This window comes from Protopterus annectens, chromosome 7.part0 (assembly GCF_019279795.1).
Source record: "Protopterus annectens isolate FY-2018-M chromosome 7.part0, PAN1.0, whole genome shotgun sequence".
Taxonomy (NCBI): domain Eukaryota; kingdom Metazoa; phylum Chordata; order Ceratodontiformes; family Protopteridae; genus Protopterus; species Protopterus annectens.
Window position 1 is genome coordinate 1,719,813,075 of NC_056739.1, and position 27,777 is coordinate 1,719,840,851.

General features: G+C 43.8%; 1 protein-coding gene across 1 annotated transcript in view; it reads left to right on the forward strand.

Moving 5' to 3' along the window:
- Positions 1 to 27,777, forward strand: part of FURIN (furin, paired basic amino acid cleaving enzyme) — a 1,258,063-nt gene that overhangs the window by 42,759 nt on the left and 1,187,527 nt on the right. Inside the window, exon 2 of the mRNA XM_044078261.1 lies at positions 1 to 222. This exon is cut by the window's left edge and continues 156 nt beyond it. Coding sequence (XP_043934196.1) covers positions 46 to 222 — 177 coding nt within the window. The 5' untranslated portion in view covers positions 1 to 45. The remainder of the gene's footprint in view (positions 223 to 27,777) is intronic.

Genomic DNA, 27,777 nt, shown 5'->3' on the forward strand with positions numbered 1-27,777 from the left:
CACAGCTGGGAGGGGTAGCACTTTTGAATCATAATTTTTTTTCTAATGGATCTGAGACTGGAGTTGCTGTGTTTTCTTTGGACTTTCATGTTTGTGCTAGCTAATGTGATGGAGACATTTGGGAACAAATTTTATACTAACACATGGGCAGTACATATACCAGGAGGTCAGGAAGCAGCTGATGAAGTAGCAAAGAAACATGGATTTATCAATCATGGACGGGTGAGTACCCTTTCATATGTGTAACTGTTTCACTCCGTCATGAAACATTTTATTGAAGGTTTAAAATAAGAACAATGCAAAAACAATACTGATGGTGAAGTTGAATTTTAAAGAATATATGTTTGAAAAATGTATGCAGCAGCCAAGAAATAATGGAAGCATGTACAAATTATTACCAAAGAAGCACTAAGTTTATTTAAGGATAGTTAAGATAACTGATTATATAAAAAACAGACAGGCATGATGGTTCTATTTCATTCTTTTGAGCAAATTGTGTTGCAGATCCTTTTTTTAAGACAAATACTACATACACTGCTGGGCGATAGAATTGTTTATTGGGTATGATTGCAGTGTAGGTTTCTTTGAATAATCTCAACATTTCTTCATTACCTTTTTTGTGGGTGTATTTATAAATCGTAGGGAATATGAATGTTGAATTTAATTTTCTACAGCTAGATTGTTTGAACTTTATCCTTCTTTTTGTAGATGTAGTAGATTAAGACATTGGTGGGGTATGCCTTTTTTGGCAACATTAGCAAAAGTGTGACATTTCAGTTTTAGTGAAGGTATTCACAATTACTTGATCATTTAGATGCATTGTTTTATGTGACTTTACTAATACAGGTCTGTGATGGGCAGCTCCTCTTCTAAAAGGAGGCTTTTTGTAGTCATGAGCTAGTTTGTGATCCACCCTGTTCTAGAAGTTCAGAATAGTATTGTAGTATGACTCTTGAGCTAGGATAAGTGAATATTTGTTGGTGGCTTACTTATGTGCAACTTTTCTATTTTCTTTTCTGTTTGTTTTAGTAAGCTTTATGTGTTCTTCTACATTACAGCTATATTTATTGCTTTTGTTGACCTGGGAGGTCCGGCTGGGCAAAAAGTCCCCATGCCAGAGGAAGCTGGGAGAAAAGCTCCACAGATTACAAAAAAAATTTTTATATAGAGTTTAAAAAAATAGCAAAATACGACTGATGGTGATTAGGTTAATACAGTTGAAACAGCATACTAAACAATTGCTGATGCTTTCATTATGTCTTAACTAATATAAGAAACTGTATATGCATTTACATTCATATTTTCTGTAAGAGTCCATTTCTTTCAAGTTTCTGACATTTATAGCTGCATTTACACATGTAGATGTTCTCTGTATTTGCATTTGCTTTTAGATTTGCTCTGAAAGACTGAGTACATCTCAGAGTTTCTGGCTGGATAGGTAGAATGCCTGTTTCAGTTAGAAGCATAACACACATGGCTTGTATCTGTTTCATGTAGGCAACTGTATTCATTTTCACATGTAGTATTATTGAATGCAAACAATGTCAGTAAAGAATAAAATAATTTGTTAGAGAAGGAGAAAATACCACTACTCTGAGAGGAAGGCTAGAAAGAGAGGGAGAGTAGCAATGGATTGATAAAGCAGATAGTGTAGTGTGGATAGAGATTATTTCTGATAGGAGGACAATGGATATTAGGGTCAGTGATGGACTCTGCTTGAGTAAGTTCCCCTGGAGGTAGGCATGGGCATAGCTATGTCTGTCCAGAATTGTTTAAGGTTAGTTTTGAATGGGATTATTTTGTCTGTCTCTTTCAGGGGGAGTGGTATATTCCATAATCTAGATGCTATTCACATAAATTATTTTAAAAATGCTGTCTGCCTTTCTTTTCTTTTTAGATGCTATTTTGTAACGAATTCCATTTATGCTTGGCTGTGTGTTTCATTTTGTCCTATGGACTTTACCCTAGTGCTAGTGGGTGGTATGCTTAAACAAGTGCTTATGGAATTATTAAAAACTTTTGCATGGTATGTTGTATAGGTGCTAAAAAGCTTGTGTGCATCTATGTGATATTAGACACGCGCACACACACACTTGAATATTTATTAGTTACATACTAGTTCAAGTTTCCTTCATCCAAGGGGGGGTTAGTTTCTTCATATTTTGCTATTTATAAATCAGAATTTGTTTTTTCTATTGCATGTCTTCTCCTATGCATGAGTTCATAAAGTTGAAACTAATTCAGAAACGTTCTGTTTGCCACAGTTTTGGATTCATCCTCTGACGTTTGTTGACCAGGTTTACTGTTGCCATCTGATGATATGTAAATGTGATCTTCTTTTGGAGGCATCACTGTAACAGTGTATCATAGGTTCATAGGTTCATACTAGGCTATCTGCCCTAGGGCATTTATAAGCCTAGCCAGAGTTGTGTGGCTTTCACCACCCCTTAGGTTGAAGAATACTATACCCATTAGTTTGCCATGCCTCTGTCCAGCAGTGATACAGAGATGATCCCCGGGGTAAACCTACGATCTCCCATCCACTGGTCAAGATTCCTCTTGAACAGAGCCAGCGAGGTGCTCTGTCTCACATGGACCGGGATTCTGTTCCACAGCATAGGGAGTCTCTGAGTGATGAATCTGTCCCTCCAGCACGTCCTATTTATATCCGTGTTGAGGTTTAAGTCTCTCTTGCTCTTGTGGCTCTGGTGGATTTGGATTTTTTGAGGTGGAGCATGTCCATTAATTCCGGGTTGGACATGGCCTTGTATGTCAGGCACAGGTCACCTCTGAGCAGACGGTATGCGACTGAATAGAGCTGGAGTTTCTTCAGTCGGGCAGCATATGGCATATTTTTGAGCCCCTTTATCCTTTTGGTGAGGAACTTTTGGGGTCTTTCCAATTGCTGCAGGTGTCTGGTAAGATACATTCCGAATGGGGCATTGTACTCAATCATTGGTCTGGTAAGTGAAGAGTACAGGGGAACAATGACCTCCCTTGATCTGGATGTGAATCCCTTCATAATCAGGTGGGCAATGTAGAAGGTCCTCCTAACCACTTTGGCAATGTGAGTGTCAAAAGAAAGGTTACTGTCAACTTGGGTCCCCAGGTCCCTGATAACCTCTTCTGTGCTTAATGAATTGCCACCTGTGTGGTAACTTGGGGTTACCTTGTTTTTACCAAAGGGTATGACTGTACATTTTTTGGCGTTTAGCTTAAGGCCATGGCTCTGGTACCAGTTATCCGTTTCTATGAGACCTCTCTGAAGAATATCTGTGTCTGATGGATTTTCAACTATGGCGCCCAGTTTGCAGTCATCTGCAAACTGTCAGCCACAATCTCCTATGTTTGTCTGCACTTCTGAAAAGTAGATGCCGAACAAGAGGGGGCCCAGGACTGAGCCCTGTGGGACACCGCTTGTGACCGGCTTGGAGTCTGACATGGCACCAGCAACACTAACCCTGTGGGTTCTGTCCTTGAGCCAGTTTGCAACCCATCTTGTGACATATGGGTTTACATTTAAGCTGGTGAGCTTTTCTATGATACCCGAGTGGGGTATTGTGTCGAAAGCTTTTGCAAGGTCAAGGTAGGCTGTGTGAACTGCCTTACCCTCATCAATGGCCTTGGTGACTGTTTCAGAAAAGTCGATCAAGTTCAAGAGGCATGATCTGCCCTTGACAAAGCCGAATTGGATAGGATCCAATGTCTGTAGGTCCCCAATGTCTTTATTTAGGAGTTCCATTATGATCCTCTCCATAGCTTTGCAGACGAGGCTTGTCAAGCTTATGGGGCGGTAATTACCAGGGTCCGTAGAAGCACTGCCTTTGTGGAGTGGGACCACAGTTGCCGTATGCCACTCTTTGGGTACATATCCTGTGGTAAGGCTAAGATTAAACAGCAGCCTTATGTGTGGGTTTAGTTCCTCATTGAGTTCGTGTAGCACACAGCCGGGGACACCATCCGGTCCCATTGATGCTGTGTTTTTAGCTTTAGAGAGAGCAACTCTCACCTGGGCATTTGAGATGATTGGGAGGCTACACTCTGCTGGGATAGATATTTCTCCTTTTGGGGGGGAGGGAGGGGAGAAATTTTCACTGAACCTGTCTGCCAGCATGTTTGCAATGTCTGTGGGTTCAGTGATTTTTGTATCATTTTGGACTAATTCTGAGCATATCTGGGAGTTTCCACCCAGATTTCTAACATAGCTAAAGAAGGCCTTATGATTGTCTTTTGAGTCCTTGGCGATTTTTCTCTCAAAGTTGGCCTTGGATGATTTTATGAGTGATCGTAGTTTTTTTACTAGTATTGATCAGAGATGTCTTCCCTTTTAGGGATTTTGCTCTATCTTGTAGTAGCCTTCTTCTCTTGTTGTAAAGTTTGTTTATGGCTGGGGTCCACCAGATCGGGCGCTTGCCTTTGGTGGAAAGGGTCTTGATTTTATTTGGGATTGCTTGATCCATGCAATCCTGGAGGTGCTCATAGAAAGCATTTGTAAGGGATTCAGCAGCGTGGGTTGTGGTTTCCAATGGCTCAGGGGCCTTGAAGGATACCACACCAGTCTTAAGATGTGTGAAGTTGGCTTTTGAGAAGTTCTTCACTGTGGTCTTTTTTGTTGGGGGTGGGGGCGGGATGTGGATCTCCAGTGAGATTAGTTTATGGTCTAATCTCACCAATGAGGGATATACTTCCGGGGTGGAGCATTTTGTCCCCATGTTTGTGATGATCAGGTCTAGTATATTTTCACCTCTTGTGGGAATGGTGACAAGTTGTTCCATAGCATTTGAGTTTATGAACTCCAGGAATCTTTGGGCTAGGGTATTGGGGCTTGAGTAATGTTCCCAGTCTATGTTTGGGTAGTTGAAGTCACCCAATATGATGGTGTTTGGAGAGACATTTATACTCTCCAGTGTCTTCAGGAAGGCTGTGTGGGGTTCCTGAGTTTGAGAGGGTGGCCTGTAACATGCTACAAACTGTAGAGCAGTTTTGCCTATGGTTAATTGCACCTGAATGGTCTCTGATGCTTCGTGAGTTGCCACCAGCCTGTAGGTGTGGGTATCCTTGATGAATATGGATACACCCCCTCCTTTTGTGGTACGGTCCGGGTTTTGGGTCCGGAACGCATGATATGAGGTAAAACCTGATAGTGCCGGGGTGCTCTCAGGAGCCTTGAACCAGGTTTCAGTCACAGCACAGACATCGATGTTCTCCATACTGAGGAGGGCTTCGAGGGCGTGCATCTTGAGACTTGGACTTCTGGCATTGAGCAGCATTACCCTTAGTTTTTTTCCATTATTGTTTTCTAGGGCGGTGGGTTTAGAATTTGAGCCTTGTCTAAAAAAGGCACTATGGGGGTGGCAAGAGCCTTTGCCAATATCCGGAAACCCAGGGATGACAGGTGCAAGCCGTCCCTTGCGAAGCAGCGTGGCTCGTCAAGCATGTCATTCCAGGCAGACAGACATTGGATCCCCTTAGAATGACACCAGAAATTAAGCCAATTATTAAAACTGATCATTTTGTCTCTGTATTGTGGCATCATTCTTTGTGAAGGTAGGATACTGGTCAGGGTCATACCAGCCTGGGCTACATAATCTGAGAGCTCCTTTATGTCTCTTTTCATGTAGTCCAGGGAGGTACGTCTCTGGTCATTCACACCAGCATGGACAATGACTGAGTCATACTTGTACTTGCTGTGGAGTGACCTGAGTGCTTGTGTTATGTGGCGGATTCTAGCGCCCGACAGGCAGCTTACCGTGACCCTCTCCTTGTTCAGTCTGGTGAGTGGGACGTCAGTGTGTCTGACTATGGAGTCACCTATGACAAGTGTGTCTGGCATTGTGTTTGGCCTTAAGGGCTGTGACTGATTTGCACACTGACTTTGTGATCTATGTGTTGCTTGTGTTAGGTCATGAGGTGGCAGTTGTTTGGGTGTCTGCTTTGGCGGCCTCTGCTGTTTTGATAGATTTTTGATCAGTGCCTCCGAGTATGTCTTTGGGTGTTTATGTGTTTGATTTGTAGTTGTGATAGTTCTATGTGAGACTGGGTTTATGGTGTGTGTGGTTACCTTCTCCTCCTGTCTGGTTTTGCCAGTCCTGAGTTGAGAGAGCTCAGCCTCCAGTTTGGCTATATAGTTGCATTTCTCGCATGTATTTGTGTTTTGTGGGAGGAGGAGAGGGTTGTCTGTGTACATGAGGCAATTGTAACATTGCCTCAATATTCCCAGATTCACCAGCTGAGCAGGAGAGGACGCTAGCAACTGACCCTTTGACATGCTAGAAGAAATGAAAAAGTTTGCTGTGTAACCGAGTCAGAAAGGACCTATAGGGAAGTGGGTACTCAAGGGGGTTTTAAGCTAGTGAAGTACTTTGTATAATATAGAAGTGCTTTACCTGACTAAAAAATGCTTTAGGAACAAGTGCTGAGCTTTACAGATAGAGAATAGACTGTTTATATTACAAGTAGAGCAGTTGTTTAGATTACAAGTAGAGCAGTTCTAAGGGAAAAAATGAAGAGCAAACTTTGCGGAGCCAGAAATAGTTTAACCTTTAACTGGCGCTGCCCGATGGTGCTCTAGTGGCAACTCCGCGCTAAATGCAGAAAAGGCAATAAGTCAGTAGTACAGGCTAGCATACTTTAGTGGGCAGCCAAAAAATTAAATTAAACAACAAACAAACACTTTTCGACTTGAATTAGACTAATTTCGACTAAAATGTACTTTTAAGTGCAGATGATAAAAAATGCAGTAAATAACTATGAAAACAGTTAAAGCTTGCTCTAGGTAAGCAGTAGAAGGTAAAACAAATATAAAAAACAGCAGGATACTTAATCAGGAAAGCAGTCGCTTTTTTTCAGTTCTCTGTAGCCAGGAAGACTCAACAGGACCACGTGGAGCTGTGCCTGAGCAATATGGCTTCAAAAAAATGCCAGAGGCAGATTTTAACCAGGGAACTTCAAAAGAGCTAGAAATTGTCCAAAATGACCATTTACTACAGCTTCTTGTGCTGAGGTCACTTCCCTCAAGGACAGGTAGGCTATTCAAGGCTCTCCACTCCCACTGGTGAGCTAAAAAACTTCCTTCTATCTAAGTAAGGCAATGGACAACACAGGAACTACAACACAGCCCAGGATACAGCAAGGCTTGTAAACTGGTCTAACTAGTTTAGGAGAGGCAGGAAAACAAGGAATATTTTTTTGTTTTTTTTGTTTTTAAATAGAAACACACAGAGATGCAGAAAAGGCAATAAGTCAGTAGTACAGGCTACACTTTAGTGGGCAGCCAAACAATTAAATTAAAAAGCAAACAAACACTTTTCGACTTGAATTAGACTAATTTCGACTAAAATGTACTTTTAAGTGCAGATAATAAAAAATGCAGTAAATAACTATGAAAACAGTTAAAGCTTGCTCTAGGTAAGCAGTAGAAGGTAAAACAAATATAAAAAACAGCAGGATACTTAATCAGGAAAGCAGTCGCTTTTTTTCAGTTCTCTGTAGCCAGGAAGACTCAACAGGACCACGTGGAGCTGTGTCTGAGCAATATAACGTTTAGGTTACTCGTGTATTAGCCTACTTTTATTAGTTTGGATTTTCATCAGGTGTTCTATTCTTCCCTGTGGGGACCAAAACTGGTGTCTTGCCTACCTTGGAAGATACCTACTTATGAGTGCAAAACACTTGTACATGTCCAATTCCTCATTCTTGTATTTTATGAATATCCAGCATTTTTATTGTACCTGTTTCACTTCTCATCTTTTCAGTAGCACAGGTGCCTTTTTGTTTGTGTAATTTGCTTGTGCAGTGGCTTGCAGTGATAACACTGTTATGCTTCAAACAATTTCTAAAGAAATTCAAAGCAAACATATTTCAAGTATGTTTGTAGTAGGCAGTTGTCCAGTTTACCCTATTGAACTACTTTTTAACTTTTTCACATTTTTTATTTAAAAATGTAAAGGAAAGAAAATAACAGCTAATAGGAAAATAAAATAAACCTATTAGACCAGATGAAAGGAAAAATGTCTGTGGAGACAGTAAAAAAAATTAGAAACTAGTCCCGTGTTCGTAGTTCTCGAGAAAGTAGTTTGGTGACCCCTAAAACATGGGTAAGTTATCTTTTTCAGTAACCAAAATGTCTTTATTAACTTTGGTGCTGTAGACGCCAAGTAGTAAATCAACACCTTTGCTAGTCCCTTGATTGGTGTCGCATGGGATCTTGACAGGTCCTGGGTGAATTTTGGTTGATGATCCTTGTACTTCCAAGGCAGTAAATCAGGCTGTTCTCTCCATCCTTTTACCTGATTCTGCCACCTGTCAAGCTCCGACAGTTTTTTGACTGTAAGATGCTTGCTAGAGAATACTTTAATGTAGGTCCTTGATGCTTCCCTGGGTTGACCTGAACTACATTAATTTCTTCTCGCCAAGCTGTTGGTCTGTGCTTAAACTGCAGACATTCAAATCTTTTCAGTACTCCTGGAAAGATTCTAAAGTATAATTCTCCACAGTCCTAGACTTGACCTTTTTGTAGGTATGTTAAACTATATGAGAGATGATTTTTAATGCCCTAAGGGGAATTCTTAACTTGCCTTTCTAGCTTGTTGTTCATGGACATACACTTCCATTTGTTAACCCAATGGCCTTTCTATTTTCTTAGTAGGTAACAGTCCTTCATTCTCTGCTACCTCAGAATATGAAGTGTCAAGTATGTGAATTATGTTTTCTTTACAAAAAGCAAATACTTGCAAGGTTCACAAGGCCCCTTTTTTCTGTTTGGTTCCTAGCCAAAAAAAGGATCCTCTCTCAATACTTGCAACTTAGATTTTCACAGCTCTTTGATTCTAGATTCTGTGAATACAGCCACTTTTTCATGGAGAAGTATCAGATTTTCATGAAATGTTCAATTTCTAACTGTTTAACTTCCTTAAAGGTAACTTCCTTAAAGGTCTACAGAACCTTTCTCAAAAGAGCATTCCTATTGACACCACTCCCAAGAGTCCTGGAACCACTCTGGGATCTATGTTTTATGTCAGAGAAACCAACCTTATCTTAGTTTGTGCTGATTTGAAATTCCTTTCTTGGAAGACACTCTTCCTGGTAACTGCCTCTTTAGCTAAAATTTCTGAGCTGCAAACCTTATTGGTAGACTCTCACAATAACAGCCCCCCCCCCCCCAAAAAAAAATCTAAATCAGTCTATGCACTTCACCGATCCAAACTACACCCTTCTAGGTGAAGGTACAAATGCATTCCGAGCCCCACCCCCAGCTGGAAGTGGTAACTACACCAAAACCTACACGAAAGCCTTGTATAATCACTTGCAGAAGTGTATGGACTCTGGTATAACAGAAAGAATCAAAGCCAGAGCCCCAAATAAAATCAAGCTGCCATGGTGCACATCCAGCATCAACAAACTTTACAAATGAATGCAAAACGTTGCTGTCTTTGAGAACAAAGGCGGGGCCCCAACAATGGAAAAGCACACACCTCAGCCTCAACAGGCAAATAAGACAACTTGTCAAATCCCCTAAGGGCCTCTTTGAGAAACGTAGCTAGCACAGCCAAGGATAACCTTTTACAGCTACATATGTAGCTTAAAAAGTAGGACCCAAGCATGTGTAGAACTACTGACCAACGGTAGCACACACTGACACCACAAAGATAACAAACCTGCTAGTGGATAGGTTCGGTAAAAATTTCACTCCCTATTCCCTCCAAATCTGTCACAAACCTTGCCCCTACCCCTACATATCTGAAGAACAGGTCATCAAAGCCTTATCCAAGGCAAAAAATCAGGTCGTGATATGGTTAACAATTTCAGGAGTTGACACCATTTGAGGCCTCCCAGATCTTGCTGCATCTTTGGTCTCAAACTCCACCCTGAAAGTTTGCACACCACTTCCTCACAGTTGAGTAAGGAAGGCACTTGTTACTCAATGTTTGCATCATACATTCATGGATTTTCTATGAAGTTCAGGAATAGAACTTCATGATGGCTCGGTGTTCCACACTAGAAAATTACACACTTTTTTTGTTGACATGGTTCAGTCAGTGATTTGAATCAATGTCAAAATGTAGCATGATTCTACAAATTGGCACTTTACGAGATGGACAGCCATCAACAGTACTTATTTTGTCTTAGGTCAGGCCTTATGGTCATGGGAAGGCCCATCTGCCAGTCATTTGTCCCGAAAACCCTACGGAGTAGGCTTAACTCACTTTTCATATATCTGGAAAATCAACATCTCAGACTCCTCGCCAAAAGGATGGAGGGACCCTTGACCTCAGAAGCAGAGTCGTTAGAGTGGATGGCCAAGAAACCCAGGCCGGAAGCCTTGACTGCACCCCCAGGGCCTGATGGCTCTCCCAAAATGACTACCAGTCCAGAGATCCACTCTTGGCCATTGTCCAAACCGTAGGCCGAACCCATAATGGAGGTCGCCTTGGAACAGGATAGCCACATGTCCACGGAGGTACTGCAGATATCCACTCCAGATGTCCAAGGGGGGAACCCTGACTTATTTCTGAAAGGCCCCTAGAGATTCCGACTATCCTTGTTCATGAGGAAGTCTATACAGGTATTATAGAATGTAGGCCCATGTCCGATCCTCCTTTTCTGCATAGAATGGACATGCCCAGTAAAAAGAAACTGAAAACCAAATACGTTTCTCCTTCTTCCAGCCCACAAAAAGATTGGCAGGCCTTTTCCCCAAAGCATCTTCAGTGCTGTGTTTCTCAAACCGCCCCCCCCCCCCCCTGGGGTTACTGTCCCTACATCCCCATGGCCTGCTCCTTCACAAAAGAGAGTCGGGGAAGAATCCTCTTTTGAAGAGGATCACTCATAGGTTCAGAGGTAGGTACTAGGCTATCTGCCCGAAGGCATTTATAAGCTAGCCGGAATGTGTTGGCTTTCGCCGCCCCCTTAGATTAGTTCCCTGTGCCTCTGTCCAGCAGAGCCATTGAAGTGATCCCTGGGGTAAATTTTTCTGTTTCCCATCCACTCATCAAGGTTTCTCTTGAAGTGGGTTAGCGAGGAGCTCTGCCTAATGTAGATTGGAATCTTGTTCCAGAGTATGGGAAGTCTCTGGGACAGGAATCTATTCCTCCAGCACGTCCTGTTTATTGTGGTGAGGTTTAGATCCATGGAGTGTGTGGCTCGAGGGGATATGGTTTTCTTTAGGTGGAGCATGTCCATCAATTCTGGGTTGGACATGGCCTTGTATGTCAGGCAGAGATCACCTCTGAGTAAGCGGTATGCAACCGAGTACAGCTGGAGTTTCTTCAGTCGAGCTGCGTAGAGCATCTGCTTGAGGCCAGTGATCCTCTTGGTGAGGAACTTCTGTGGTCTTTCCAGTTGTTGCAGGTGTCTCGTAAGGTACATCCCAAATGGGGCATTGTACTCTATGATGGGTCTGATGAGTGATGCGTAGAGGGGCCCAATGACCTCTTTCAATCTGGATACAAACCCTTTTGTGATTAGGTGGGCCACATAGAAGGATTTTCTAACCACTTTGGCAATGTGATTATCAAAGGAGAGGTTACTGTCTACTTGGGTCCCTGGATCCCTTATTGCATCGTCTGTATTTAGGGGGCTACCACCTATGAGGTAGTTTCTGGGTACTTTGTTTTTTCCAAAGGGGATGACTATGCACTTTTTGGCGTTTAGCTTGGTATCTGTCTCAGTGAGACCCTTTTGCAGGATGTCTGTGTCAGCCGGAGAGTCAATTATAGCCCCTAGTTTGCAGTCGTCTGCGAACTTGGTGAGCCATAGTCCTCCTGTGCTTGCCTGTACCTCTGAGAAGTATATGCCAAACAGGAGGGGTCTTAGGACTGAGCCCTGGGGAACGCCACTTGTAACTGATTTAGAGTCAGACCTAGCTCCTGCAACTCTTACCATGTGGGTTCTATCCATGAGCCAGTTGGCAACCCATCTCGTGACATAGGGGTTTATGTTCAGGCTGGTGAGCTTGTCTATAATACCTGAGTGGGGAATGGTGTCGCAGGCCTTTGCGAGGTCTAGGTAGGCGTGTGTACCACCTTTCCCTCGTCTGTAGCCTTGGTAACTATCTCAAAGGAGTCCACCAGGTTTAGGAGGCATGATCTGCCCTTAACAAAGCCGAGCTGGGTTGGGTCCAGTGTTTGGAGGTTTCCAGTGTCTCTGTTAATGAGATCCATGATGATTCGCTTCATAGCTTTGCAGACCAAGCTACTCAGGCTTATAGGGCGATAGTTCCCGGGGTCCGTTGTGGCTCCACCTTTGTGGAGTAGAATAACCATTGCTGTGCCCCACTCTGTGGGCACGTAGCCTGTGGAGGAGAGGCTGAGTTTAAACAGTGTGTTTAGGTGAGGGGTTAGTTCATCTTTGAGCTCGTGTAGGACGCAGCCTGGAACACCATCCGGTCCCATTGATGCTGTGTTTTTGGCTTTGGAGAAGGCTGTTGTAACCAGAGTGTCTGTGATTTCAGGGGCACTACATTCTTCTGGTATAATTGTGGGCCCTTTTGGGAGTGAGGGGGGGTGAAGTTTGCACTCAACCTGTCTGTCAGGATGTAGGCTATATTAGTCGGTTCAGTGTATTTTGTGCCATTCTGCACTAATTCCGAACAGATCTGAGAATTGCCACTTAGATTCTTGACATAGCTAAAGAATGCCTTGTGCTTATTTTTGGAGACCACGGTAATTTTTCTTTCGAAGCTAGCCTTGGATGATTTTATGAGGGAACGTAGTTTCTTGCTGATACTGGTCAGGGATGTCTTCCCTTCTTGGGATTTTACTCTTTTCTGTACTAGTTTCCGCCTTCTATTGTATAGCTTGTTTATGGCAGGGGTCCACCAGACTGGTTTCCTTTTCTTGGAGGAGTGAGTCTTGGTTTTGTTTAGGATAGCACGATCTATGCATTCCTGTAGGTGCCCGTAGAGTGCATTAGTAAAGGATTTTGCAGTTTGGACAAGCGTTATCCTTTAGCATGGGGGCTTTGAATCTTCCCACCTTGGTCTTAAGTAACGTGAAGTTTGCTGAAAAGTTTTTCAGTCTGGTTTCTTTGACCGGGGGTGGTGGCGGAATGTGGGTATCCAGAGTGATTCGTTTATGGTCAAATCTAACCAGCGAGTGGTTCACATCCAGTGTGGAACACTGGTCGCCCATGTTGGTGATGACCAGGTCCATTATGTTGTCGCCTCTGGTGGTGGGGGTGTTAACCAGTTGATCCAGGGCGTTTGAGTTTATAAATTCCAGGAAATGCTGGGCCAGGGAGTTCGTACTTGAGTAGTTCTCCCAGTTAATGTTTGGATAATTGAAATCACCCAATATCAAGGTGTTTGGTAGGATTTTTATGTTTCTCAGTGTTTCCAGGAATGCGGAGTGGAGGTCCTGGGACATGGTGGGTGATCTGTAGCAAGCTATAATTTGAATAGCAGTTTTGGCCGTTTAGTTGCATGTGGATGATCTCTGAAGCATCGTGCTGTGCCACTAACCTGGAGGTGTAGGTATCCTTGATGAATATGGATACTCCCCCGCCTTTTGTATTTCGGTCCAGGTTTTGTGGCCGAAATGTATGGCATGAGTTGTAGCCTGGTAGTTCTGGGGTGCTCTCTGGAGCCTTAAACCAGGTTTCAGTTACTGCACATATATCGATTTTTTTCCATACAGAGGAGTGCCTCGAGTGCGTGCATTATGAGGTTTAGACTTCTGGCGTTGAGCAGCATTACCTACAGTTTTTTGTTACTTGTGCTATTTACGGCGGTGGTTTTGTCTTTTGAGCCTTGCCTAAAAAAGGCACTATGGGGGTGGTAAGTGCCTTGGCCAGTATTTGAAAGCCTAAGGGTGACAGGTGCAAGCTGTCTCTAGCAAAGCGGCGTGGTTTGTCAAGCATGTCATCCCAGGCTGACAGACACTGGATCCCCTTTGAATGACACCAGAAGCTTACCAATTGTTGAAATTGATTTTTTCTGTATACTGTGGTATCATTCTTGGTGAGGGCAGGATGCTACTCGGTGTCAGGGTCATACCAGCCTGGGCTACGTGATCAGAGAGCTCCTCCATGTCTCTTTTTTTTTTCATGTAGTCCAGGGAGATACGGCGCAGGTCATTCACACCAACATGGACAATGACAGAGTCATATTTGTACTTGTTCTGGAATGACCTGAGTGATTGTGTTATGTGGTGGATCCTGGCACCCAACAGGCAACTAACAGTAACCTTCTTGTTCAGCCTAGTGAGTGGGACGTCAGTGCGCCCGACTATAGTCACCTATTACTAGTGTGTTGGGTATGTTATTTTGCCTTAAGGGCTTTGATTGTGTGGCACACTGGTTTTGTGAAGTATGTGTTTCATGGTCTGTGTTGGGGGGGGGGGGTGGACATTGCTTGGATGTCTGCTTTGGAGGTCTCTGTTGCTTTTGCAGATTTTTATTTAGAGCCTCAGAGTATGTTTTTGTGTATTTGTGTGTTTTTTGCCAGTGCTGGTTTCATAGGTCTGTGTGAGAGTGGTGGTGTGATGCAAGTAATTCCCTTCTCCTCTTGACTGCCTGGTCCAGTCTTGGGTTGAGAGAGCTTAGCCTCCAGTTTGGCTGTATAATTGCATCTCTCGCATGTATTAGTGTTTGGTGGAAGGAGGAGAGGGTTGTCTGTGTACATGAGGCAATTGTAACATTGCCTCAAAATGCCAAATTCACCAGTTGGACTGGAGAGTACACCTGAAACTGCCCTTTGGACATGCCTGGCTAGGTACAGTGAACTGTTTTATCGATTTGGCTGGTAAGGTCGATTTAGAGAGCCTTGTCCTTCTCTACAGTATAGGGGGTTCTAGTGCTAAGGTTTATTAGTGCTTGCTATGAGTTTTGGGCAAATGCAGGGATGAGAAGTGAATGATTTGAGTGCTTAAGTTGAAAGTTTGTCTAGTTGCAAGGGGAAAAATTGAAGAGTAGACTTTGTGAAGCCGGGAATAGTTATACCCTAACTAACCGGCGCTGCCCGGTGTGCAAAACCTTGCAAATGCAGGTTTTCTAGCAGGGAAATGAAAGAGAAATTAGGCCAAAATGGCCAATAAACTACTAATTTCTGGGCTGAAACCACTCCTCCAGGGACAGATAGGCTGCTCAAAGCTCCCTCGCTCACAGTGAACAGAGAAACTTCTTTCTATCCAAGTAAGGTGTGGGCAAACACAGAAACTTGTAACACAGCCCTGAATTCAGCACTAACCTGAAAACTGGACTAAAGTAACTTAGAAAGGCGTGAAAACAAGTTTTTTTTTTTTTGTTTTTTTTTTTTTGTTTTTCAGAAAATAAAGCAGATACAACCAAAAAAACACCTTAAATGCACAGAAATGGCCATCACACTTGAGTGTGTAGCCTACAACAGTTAAACAGGTAATTTAAACACAAAAATGACTTTGTTAAAGTGCAGACAGTAAAATAAGTACAATATGCAACTGAAACAAGCTTTTTAAATCACAGAAACTCTAGAAAATTGGCGTTTTTAGGCGGAATTAGCTAAAGGCAGCAAGAAAATGCAGAAAAATTATACTTAGTCACTCCAAAGTCTCTCTTTTGTGTCTCTGCTGCTGTAGAACTCTGCAGGGCACCAGACAGGAGCTTGCTGAGCTGTATACTAGCACAAAAACCTTGCAAATGCGGGTTTTATAGCAGGAAAATGAAAGAGATGGATAGAAATTAGCCCAAAATGGCCAATAAACTACTAATTTCTGGGCTGAAACCACTCCTCCAGGGACAGATAGGCTGCTCAAAGCTCCCTCTCTCACAGTGAACAGAGAAACTTCCTTCTATCCAAGTAAGGTATGGGCAAACACAGAAACTTGTAACATTAGAATCTTCCTTAGGGGAGGTGTAGTCTAGTGGAGCGGTATCCAGGTCGAGTAGGCTAGGGACTCATCAGAAGAGTCCCTAGCCCAGTCCCCCCCCCTTCTCCCTTCACCTGTCCCTTTCAAGTTTGGTTTGAGAGACTTTTACTCAAGACTCTTTGGTAGTTTCCATAGTAAAGAATGGATACTTCATGGTCTGGGAGTTGCAACCACTGTTCAGAGACATCCCCAAACCACCCAAAGAATATGTTTCCTCTGGTGCTTCAGAAACTCCTGGATCAAGACACCATCCAGCATGTCCCTGCTCATCAAAGAGGAAAGAGATTCTATTCCAGGCTATTCCTGATCCCAAGGAAAGAAGGACCCTGGAGATCTATCTTGGACCTCTCCTTTTTAAACACCTACCTAAATGTGCCCTCTTTCAGGATGCTCACCTTACAAACATGGTTTCCCCTGATCCTACCTCAAGCCTTTTTGGCCTCCATAGACATAAAGGATGCCTGTCTTCATATTCCAGTCATCTCCAGATCCAGGAAATAAACTTAGATTGTCTGTAGCCTCTGGACAATTTCAATTTTCTGCCTTACCCTTTGGTCTTTCTACTGCCCCAAGGGTCTTCACAAAGTGCTTAGTACCAGTGGTGGCATTCTGCAGAAGGCAGGGCATCCACATCTTCCATATCTGGATGATGTCCTTCTTCTAGTCCTCTTTTGCAGTATTCTTTACATGAGGGAGTTGCCTGCCAAGGTGATGACCCAACGTCGGCCAAAATATTGAAGTCTTTTACTACCTTAGGGTACACGGTACATCTGAGATAGGCCACTAGCAGACTGCCATAAAAACATGCTATCCTCTGAACTTCTTTGTTGCCAGTCCTGGATGTCACTCTGCTGCTGGAATTGCTTGCTTCAATAAAAATAAATGCCCCATCGATAAGACATCTGTCCATATATCCAGGTCTCCCCATTCACCCACTGTCCCCAACTTAAGTAATGTATACAGATGCATCGGATACAGGTTGGGGAGAAGCTCTGGACCATTACACAGTGCAAGGTCAGTGGACATCCTCTCAGAGGAAAGACTACATAAATGTAAGGGAAATGAAAGCATCAATCCTCTGACTTCAGTCTTTCTAATCCCTTCTGAGACCTGAAAGGTTATGTATCCACACAGACAATATGCCAGTCCTGTGGTATATCGACAAATGGGGGGGGACTACCTACTTGAAATATGCCTTCAGGCAGTGTACATCCCTTCCAATTAGAACACTGTGGCAGACACTCTGAGCAGATGCAGAACACAGGCCCAAGAATGGATGCTTCACAGGGATGTGTTCTTGATATTCTCCACCAGTGGGGTATTCCACAGATAGATTTGTTTGCCTCCCCCCTGAACAAACGACTTACAACTTCCAAATTTTTGTGTCGGAGAACCTCATCCTCGGGCATGGAAAGTGGATGAGCTATCAGTCTCTTGGAAGGGGAAATTCCTGTATGCACCCCCCCCCTTCCACTCATTCCAAAAGGACAAACCAAGAATCTTGCTGGTGTCTCCCTGTTGGCCAAGACAGCACTGGTTCCCTCTTTGTCATCAAACAAGGGCAGTCACCACAAGTTGCCTCGAGTGGACCTATTCCCACAAAACAAGGGCTCACTCATCCACCCACAGTTAGTGATCCTCCAACTGACCCTGTGAATGATGGAACCCTGATTCCTTTCAGACACCTTTATTCTGAGGACAAGCTTCAAGTCCTGCAGGAGGCCAGGAAACCTAATACCAGAACATTTTGCCCCTCTCTCTGAATGGAAGACATTTTTGCTTTGGTGTCTTGCCAGAAACCAGGACCTGCTTACGTCAGATTCCCCTATGGTTCTCTCCTATCTGTGTGAATTGCTTAATGAGGGCTTGGCTTACTCCTCCATAAAAGAACATCTGTCCGCTTTCTCTGCCTGTCTGCCACTTTCGCCACCCATAACTTCCAGATATGAGGCCAAATAATTCCTTAAAGTAGTCTTCCACATTAGACCTCCCAGGAGACCTGTCGTTCCACCCTGGGACTTTAACTTTGTGTTACAGAAACTAACCCGGGCTACTTTTGAGCCAGCCTCTTCTAGCTCTTTCAAACACTGTACTTAGCCACCAGGACGACCGTTTTCTATTTCCTCCAGCAGGTTGGTATCAGAATTACAAGCCCTTATGGCTTCTCTTTCTCTGTCCTTCCAGAGAGACAGGGTTTCCCTTCGAACCAACCCTTCCTTCATGCCAAAGGTAGTTAATGAATTGTCCTTAAAACCTTGCCATTCATCTCTCACTTTTTCCCCTCTCCCCAGACAATAGTGAGAGCATTTTGCACACGCTTAATGTACACAAACCACTCTGGTTTTACTTCCGCAAGACCAAACCCTTTAGAAAATCAGACCAACTATTTGTGTCATTTCACCCCAGGGCTCTGGGATTCCCTGTGTCCAAATGGACCATCTCCAACTGAATCTCAAAATCCATTGCTTTTTGCTGTACCCACCATGTTAAAGCTCTTCCAGAATCCGTGAAAGCTCACTCTACAAGGGCAGGGTCTTCCTCTGTGGCTTTCTTCAAGGGGTTGGACATCAACTCTGTCTTAGAAGACAGACTTGGAAAGCTACTTGGACATCTGTCCACACCTTCACAAAACATTATAAACTGGATTCCATCTCCAGATCCAGGGCAGGGTTTGCCAGGGCCATACTCCATGGCTTCCTGTCGAGTTCCTGTGCCACTTCCTCCTCCCGTTCTGCATGAGCTTTTGTATTCTCTCTCCTTTTAAAGTGTACTGCAACAGATGAATAGAAGGATATAGATTAGTTGTGTAAGAACTTGCCATAATGTTAATGTCCTTTTGTTTTCTGTTGCCGCATATTCTGTCCCACCCTCCTTCCCCACTTCCTGGTGTTCTTGGATACATTGATCCTCTTTCCTTTAGACTGTCTCCACCTGCGGCTTCAGTTCTGAGGATGGTGTGCATGTACATCTCTTATGGCTGATGTCTGATAGTGGTCTTATGTCAGACCTTAAGCACACCCAAAGGTAGTAAAAGACTTTGATATACTGGCCAACTTCAGGTAGTCACCTTGGCAGGGGAATTCCCTCATGTAAAGAATACTGCAACATCTATTATGGTAAGTTCCTGCACAACATCTATTATGGTAAGTTCCTGCACAACTAATTTATCTCCTGCTCCAGGCAGACAGTCCTGAGTTGCTACAGCTGGACCTCAACCATGCAATTGGCATCCTCCTTTCACTAATCCAGGACTCCCATTCCATCCTCTTCTACTAGTACAGGAAATGTACACAAATACTACAGGCTGGGGTGCAGCCTTAGGTGCCATGAAAGCACAAGGCACATGGTCACCCTTGCAAAGAAAAGAGTACATCAATATAAAAGAAATGAGAGCACTGCTTTTGGCACTCCAGGCCTTTCAGCTTCTTCTCACTCCAGGGCTCCTAAAAGTATTAACAGACAACATGACAGTGCTCTGGTATGTAAATAAACAGGGGGGACCCATTCTTACCTTCTGTGCAGATTGTCTCTACAGGTATGAGATAATCTGCACAGAAGGTAAGAATGCGGTCAAGTTGCAGACGCCACTTCAGGCAGTATGCATTTCCTCCATCATGACTGTTTTGGCAGACCACTCAGTAGGCCCAAAACACAACTCCACAAATGGATGCTTCACTGGGACATGTTTCTGCAAGTGGATCGCTTTGCTTCCCCCATGAATAGACAACTTCCTCTGTTTTGTGCCAGAGACCCATATCATCTGGCCTGGAAGGTGGAAGCCCTAAGCTTCTCATGGAGAGGGATGTTCTATTTGCATTTCCTCCCCTGCCTCTCATCACAAACATCTTCCTGAAGATTCGGCAGAACAGACCAGATATCTTGTTGGTGACTCCCTTTTGGCCAAGAGAGCATTGGTTCCCCTTACTCCTGCATTTAGCCATGGTAATCATCACAAGTTACCCCACAGAGTGGGCCTACTCACACAACACAGACATCCTCATTCATCCCAACTTGTCAACCCTACAGATGACACTGTGGATGATGGGGCCCTGATTCCTTTTAGACACCTTTTTTCAGAGGACATGCTAAAGGTACTGCAGGAGGCTGGGAAACCCAACACAAGGAAACCTTATTTATCCAAATGGAAAAGATGTTCAATCTGGTGTCCCGCGTAACCTGGACCAACTAACAATGGATGGTCCCACAGTCCTATCATACCTGTGAGTTGTTGGAGGCTGGACTAACTTATTCTTCAGTGAGAGTACACTTGTCAGCCATCACTGCCTGTCTGCCTCTCTCTCACCTCTCTTGGCTTCCAGGTTTGAGGCAAAACAATTTCTGAAAGGCATCCTCCACATGAGATCTCCTAGGAGATGAGTGCCTGCTTCCTGATATCTTAATTTTGTTTTGGAAAAGCTGACCTTGGTCCTCTTTCAGCCAGCAGCCTCTGCCTCTTTAAAATTCTGCTCCTGGAAAACTATTCTGCTTCTGGCAATCACCTTGGCCAGAAGGGTTTCGAAATTAAAGCACAAATAGCAAACAAATGTTTCAGAATTACAGGCCCTTGTGGCCTCCCCTCCATTTCTGGTCATCGATAAGGACAGGGTTTCCCTCCGCATCAATCCCTCTTTTATGCCCAAGGTGGTAAACTAGTTATCATTAAACCAAGCAAACCACCTTCCCACTATTTTCCCTTCCCCCAAACCTTGGCAGAAAGAGTTCTGCATACTTTAGACGTATGCAGACAACTTAAGTTTTAGCTAGATAAAACCAAGAGTAGACCAGCTGTTTCCATCCACTCTAGAGCCCTAGGGCTCCTGGTCTCTAAGCAGACTATTTCTTTCTGGATTTTTAAAGCCATCACCTTCTGCTATGTACACCATGGATAGAGCTTCCCCTCCTAGGGGAGAGCTCATTCCACCAGAGCAATGGCTTCATCTGGTGTCTTCAAAGGATTGGACACCAATTCCATCTTGGAGGCTGCTGCTTGGTCTTCATTTCATACTTTCACCAAACATTGCAAACTGGAAAATATTTCCAAATCCAGGGCAGGATTTGTTAGGACCATTCTCCACGGCTTCCTGGAAAGCTCCTCTGTCCCTACCTCCTCAGTCTCCTCTTCATGAGCTTTTGCATTCTCCCTCATGTAAAGAATACTGCAGCAGCAGAATAGATGGACATAGATAAGTTGTGTAAAATCTTATCCCATCCTCCATCTCCCTCCATTTGTTATTTCTTGGATGTACTTGTGCTACATTCCTGTTTCTCAGGCATTCTCCCTGGGGCACTCAGTTCTGAGCATGGTGTGTGCATACATCACTTTTATAGCCTACATCTGACAGCTGACTGTGTGCGACGTACCGTGCACTGTAGGCACTAAAGACTCTTGTAGACTGGCTGACATCTAGTTGCTTGGCAGACTCTCTCATGTAAAGAATACTGCAGCAGAGAAGAAAAGGACGTATAATATTATGGTAAGATTTTACACAACTTCTCTGTGATATCCTATAGCAAAGTTTTAGTCGAGGGAATTTTATCAGTGTGGGTTGTAAAGCTTAATGTAGAGTCAAGGATTAATTGGGCCTAAGTATTTGAACGTTGTTACGAAAAGAATAATATGGTTGTTACTGTTTGGGATAATAAGACTGGAATTAGAAATTAGAGGCTCTGTGGAGGAAGGAACAAAGCATAACGTTTTGTGATTAATTTAGAGTTTAATCATCCTCAGTCTGAACACAATAGAGGAAGATTGCTGTAGCTGGGATTGCAGGACATCTGTTTGCCTCGACTAATAAGTTCTGGTACGTAGTCTGTAATAAGTAAAACAATAATGGGATTAGAACTGAGTCAGGAGGAGGGGCAATTTGTGTTCCATTAGTGGACAGCTAGTTATTGGAGTAAACTTGAAAGTTCCTGTCAAGGTAGCTGTGAAACCAGGCAATGGCATTTTCTCCCAAAATTAATTTTTGTAGCTTAGCGAGCAGAATTTTGTGGTCAGCAGATGTTCTTCGTTCCCCATTGCTGCAGTCCTTACTATTGGGGTGTAGTCCGCTGTCCAGTCGGCCCGAATACCAGAGTATATGGCTGACGTCGGTCAGGGCGCATTAGACTGACGTCAGTACGTCAGGGTACTAATGCGCATGACCGACGTCATATCCTCAGTCTTTTTTGCCGCATGGTCCGATGCAGAAGCAGTTTTGCGAGTGCAGGTTGGCGTTCTGAAATATTTCCGAAACCGGAGTTTCAGACCGAAGCAGAGTTGGCCAAGTACCCCGTTGGGGAACATTTTGGTTTTTTCTTGCCTCAGTATTTAACCGGATGTCAGAAAAAGTGAATAACTGTATTTCTTGTGGGAAACAGATACCTCATAGGGATTACCATACCTTGTGTATACCTTGTTTAGGGCCTGAGCACGACGTTGTTGGTTGCCGCTCTTGTGCTAGGTTTAACAAACGCACTATTAAGAGGAGGTTAGACTGTGCCAGGTTAGTGTTTGGGAAGCGTTGCAATTATAAAATGCCGTCGGATGCTCCGGCCCGCTTCGCCCAAGAAGCGCAAGGACAAAACAGCGAAGCCTAGGGTTGATGAACCGGCAGTCCCGGACGCCGGTTCTTTAGAAGGCTCAGTGGAGCCAGAGGTTTTGCCAGGAGTTTCCATGGAGTCTCAGGCAGAAACTTTACTGTTACAGGATGTGCCTTCTCAGGAGGTAGGCCAGGCTGAGGGGGCTTCTCAGGTAACTGTTCTTCCCTCTCTTCCCAAGGTAGTTAGAGCCTCTCCTTCTGTTGCCAAAACTTCTTTGAGAGGTAGGCCAAGTTCAGCTTCAGTGGGGGCTTCTCCTAGCATTTCGGGTTCTGTACCTAAGAAACATATGCTTAAAATGGCAGAAGATTTGATTACTATGATTAGAGGTTCTATGCCCTCCTGATAAGAGGCCTAGGGTGGAACCGGAGTTTGATAGTTTTGAACAGTGTTCAGAGGCTTCTGAGTCTTCTGCGGAAGATTTGCAGGAGTATCCTCCTTATTCTGATTCTGATGTGGATGACTCCACTCCTACAGCTTCTCCTCCGGAGGATTTCTCATTTTCAGAGACTCTGCATTCCATGAGGGAGCACTTTAAATGGGAAGGCCAGGATTACTCTGATTCCAGGAAAAGGCTTAGGGAATTCTTGTTTTTACCCCAGCATAGGCCCTTAGCTATACCTCCTGTGTTGAATGTGGTGGAAGATGTTTTTGCAGAGGCTTCCCTGAACCCTGACTCTTTGCCTCCTGCTCCTGTTAAACCTGATAGGTATTATAGGGTGCCCGAAGCTCATAAGTATTTGTTTAAGAGTCCTAGGGCGGATCCAGAAACTGTTTCTCAGGGGCCTAAAGGTGTTAAGGCCTCTGTAGTTAAAAATCCTGTTCCCACTGATAAAGAGGCAAGGGCTTTGGATAGGTGGGGAAAGAAAGTGTATACTTCTTCCACTCTAGCCATGAGAGCGTTGAATTGTCAGTTTCACATGCTAAAATATCAAAATTATCTCCTTTCACAATTGAAATCTAAGGTGGATGCTTTGGCGGAAGGTATTGAGTGTAAAGAGTTGCTGGATTTGGTTCATGTGTCTGAACAAGTGGGTAAGCATTCTTTGCAATGTGGTTTTGATGCTGTACAGGCCTCCTCGAGGGTGGCTGCCACTAGTTCTGTTCTTCGCAGGCATGCCTGGTTGAGGGATCAGAATTTAGCTGAGCATGTTAAGACAAGGATTTTGGATGCTCCTTTACAGTCTGATGTGTTGTTTGGTTCGCCTGTGGAAGCAGTTTTAAAGAAAATGGAGGACAAAGCTAAGTCTATGCAAACTGTTAAAGATTTTTGCAGGTGCAGCCACCGAAGTTTAGTAGAAATTGGCCTGCTAAGGGGTGGACATATCCTGCTTATGATTCCCAGTCTAGGGGTAGGTCTAGACGTGGTAGGGGCAGGGCTCAAGGTTCTTTTAGGCCTAGAACAGAGAGTTCACCTGCTCAGACTTCTGGTGAGGGCAGGGGTCAGTCCTTTCGTAAACAGACCCAATGACCTGCCTTTTCAGCTGCCAGTAGATTCTCGTCTGGCAGCTCCTTTGGGAGGAAGACTGTCTCTTTTCAAAGGAAATTGGGATTTAATTACTCAAGACAGATGGGTGTTGGATATCATTCACCACGGTTACAGGTTTTATTTCCATACAATGCCACCTTTCAAAGGCATGCCAGACGTTCCTCCTCCACAAAGAAAAGAGGCTCACAAGCAAGTTTCTCAGTTACTCCAGATGGGGGCCATTCAGCCAGTCCCTGTATCAGAAAGGGGCCTAGGATTTTATTCTCGCCTGTTCCTAGTACCAAAGAAGGGGAACACGTGGAGACCAATTTTGGATTTATCTCTCCTCAACACTTATCTGGACATTCCCAAGTTCAAGATGTTGACGTTACAACAGCTTTTACCTCTGCTGGGCAAAGATCACTGGATGGTAACTTTAGATCTCAAGGAAGCTTACCTTCATGTGCCTATAAGGCTAAGTTGCAGGAAGTATCTGCGGTTTCGAGCTGGAAATTCTCATTATCAGTTCTCTGCATTGCCCTTTGGCTTATCTACTGCCCAGAGTATTCACAAAGGTTCTGGCTCCAGTGATAGCTTACTTCAGGCTACAAGGAATTCAAATCTATCCTTACTTGGACGACTGCCTGATTCTGGCTCAAGAAAAGGAAGACCTTCTACAGCATCTGGAATATGTTATAGCAGTGCTAAGATGCCTAGGGTATTCTGTGAACGAAATAAAGTCCAGTCTAGTACCCTCTCAAGACATGTGCTTTCTGGGTGTGAGACTGAATACAGCAGCCCAGATGGCCTTTTTAACCCCGGACAAACAAAAGAGTCTATCACTTTACTTCCATCAACTATCTCATCAGTCCGTGCTGACTGCAAGGACAGTCCTTCAAGCATTAGGGTTCATGGCATCTTGTATTCTGGTGCTTCCCAATGCCAAACTGCATATGAGGAAGCTACAATGGTATCTCAAAATGTATGGACACAGCACTGCCAGGATTTGGACACTGTCATTCAAATAATACCTTGCCTTCAAAAAGAATTTTTGTGGTGGGCTCAGGAATGTCACCTAAACAAGGGACTCTCTGTGACCCGGCCAGAGGCGAGTCAGATTTTAACGACAGATGCCTCGGACATTGCTTGGGGAGCTCATCTAAATGGAAAGTGGATACAAGACAAGTGGCCTGCCAGACTACAGCATCTACATATCAACATGAAGGAGATGTTAGCAGTCCAGTTTGCATTAATGGCTTTCAAGGAGTTACTTCTTCCAGGGCAGGTGCTGATTCTAACAGACAACACAACTGTCATGTGGTACATCAACAAGCAAGGGGGAACACATTCTTATCCTCTATGCAGGCAAGCAATGATTTTATGGGAGACTGCGCTAAGCTTGCAACTAACTCTTCAGGCAAGGTTTCTGCCAGGAGCACAGAACTCCTTAGCAGATGTGTTAAGCAGACAAATCATGGATCCCCACGAGTGGAAACTGGATCTTCATGTATTTCAAAAATTGACAGTGTCCTGGGGAACTCCAGACATAGATCTGTTCGCTTCTCCACTAAACCACCAGCTGCCAAAGTATTGCACAAAGGGGTTTCATCACACAGCTTGGAAAGTGGATGCTCTGTCTTTCAGTTGGAAAAACCTTCATGTGTATGCCTTTCCACCTCTGCCTCTTCTTCCAAAGGTACTATTAAAGGTCAGACAAGACAGGCCAAGGATGATTTTGATAGCTCCAGATTGGCCTCGGCAACACTGGTACCCACTACTACGGAGTCTGGTAAAGAAGCCTCCATGGCCTTTACCTCTGATTCCTCATCTGTTATCTTAGAAGGACGGTCATCTGCTCAATGTCAAGCTTCACTCTCTTCATCTAACAGCCTGGCATATCCTGTGTTGAAACACAGCAGGTCTCAACTTCCTCAACAAGTTTTAAATGTGATTATGGAAGCTAGAAGACCTAGTACAAGGAAAGTGTACGCAGAAAAATGGAAGAGATTTTATTTTGGAGTACAGCAAAGAATTTGGAGATTTCTGAGCCTAATTTGAGTGTGGCTCTTCAATATCTTACTGAGTTATTGGACAAAGGTTTGTCCTTCTCTTCCATTAAGATTCATGCTGCAGCAATTTCAGCTCACTATGATTGTGACCCACCATTGTTTTCGCATCCTTTGTTCAAACAGTTTCTTAGAGGAGCAAAGAATATAAGACCCCCACGTAGAGCTCCTACTCCTGCTTGGGATCTCAATTTTGTGTTGGAAAAACTTACTCTACAACCTTTTGAGCCTGCGGCTACTGCTGAATTGAAATACTTGTCATGGAAGACTGCTTTTCTGTTGGCTATTACTTCTGCAAGAAGGGTGTCTGAGTTGCAGGCCCTTATGGCAGTAGAGCCCTTTTGATTTTCCATAAGGATAGGGTATCATTACGCACTAATCCTTCCTTTATGCCTAAGGTGGTTTCTAGTGTGGCTTTAAACCAAACTATTCATTTGCCTACTTTTTATGCAGACCCCCAAATAAAGGGGAAAAGATTTTGCACACTTTAGATGTACACAGGCAATTGCGTTATTATTTAAGCAGGACTAAGGATTTTAGGCAGTCTCAGCAGTTGTTTGTTTCTTTTGCTTTGAGTTCAGGGCAAGCCTGTGTCAAAACAAACTATTTCTACCTCCATTGGCTTTTGCATTGCATTTTGTTATTCCCATCATGGCAAGGAGATTCCAGCTGGGATTAGGCCTCATTCCACTAGGGCTAGTGCCACTTCAACAGCATTTCTAAGGGGGGTGGCAACTAAGGATATTTTGGAAGCAGCTACTTGGAGTTCAGTGCATACTTTCTCTAAGCATTATCACCTTCCTATCTACTCTAAGTCTAGGGCTGGTTTTGCCACAGCTGTTTTGCAAGGCATGTTGTCAGCTCCTGCTTCTTTATGATTTGCCAGCCTCCCTTACCTCTGCTTTGGGATTCTACCCAATAGTAAGGACTGCAGCAATGGGGAACGAAGAACATAGTACAGTTTTGTACCTACCATAAATGTAGATGTTCGAGGATCCCCATTGCTGCAGTCCAATTTACCCTCCCTCCTTCCCCTCTGTGTTTAGGGGTGGTTGTGTAGGTGAGGTTACATGCTGATATTTTTGTATATATTCTTGTATATATTGTACATATTTTTGGTGCAGGTATTTTGGGCCTTGTCTTTTTAGGGTCTTCTGACATCTGGGGCAAGAAAAGACTGAGGATATGACGTCGGTCATGCGCATTAGTACCCTGACGTACTGACGCCAGTCTAATGCGCCCTGACCGACGTCAGCCATATACTCTGGTATTCGGGCCGACTGGACAGCGGACTACACCCCAATAGTAAGGACTGCAGCAATGGGGATCCTCGAACATCTACATTTATGGTAGGTACAAAACTGTACTTTTCGAAGGCATGGGTCATGACTACAGAAATACCGGCTGTAAGGAAGCTCATTTAGGTTAGTACAGATGATGTTAGATGCTGAGAGTATAGCAGTGGTTGGGCTAAAACAATTTCTGAGCCATGTTTTCTATCAGATAGAAGTCTGTAGTTCTTAAGTGTTTAAGCAACTGTTTTGAACTTTTTTAGAAATTTTTGTAGTAGGTGAGAGTGGAGCTAGGTTAATGGTCTTTAAGGATTTTGGACTAAGATACCTTAGGAAGAAGTATAATGATAGCATGTTTCAGAGCTGGTGGAACAATTCCTATGGTTAAGTGAGAACTTAGATTTTAACTTGGGATTTGACTGTTTTGTCTGCTGCCTTCCTAAGGACGGTAGGGTGGAGTGCAGTGAAGGCAAAGGTGGAGGGTTTAAAATTCTTTAATAATCTTTTAGTTTCCTTCTCCGATAAAGTTT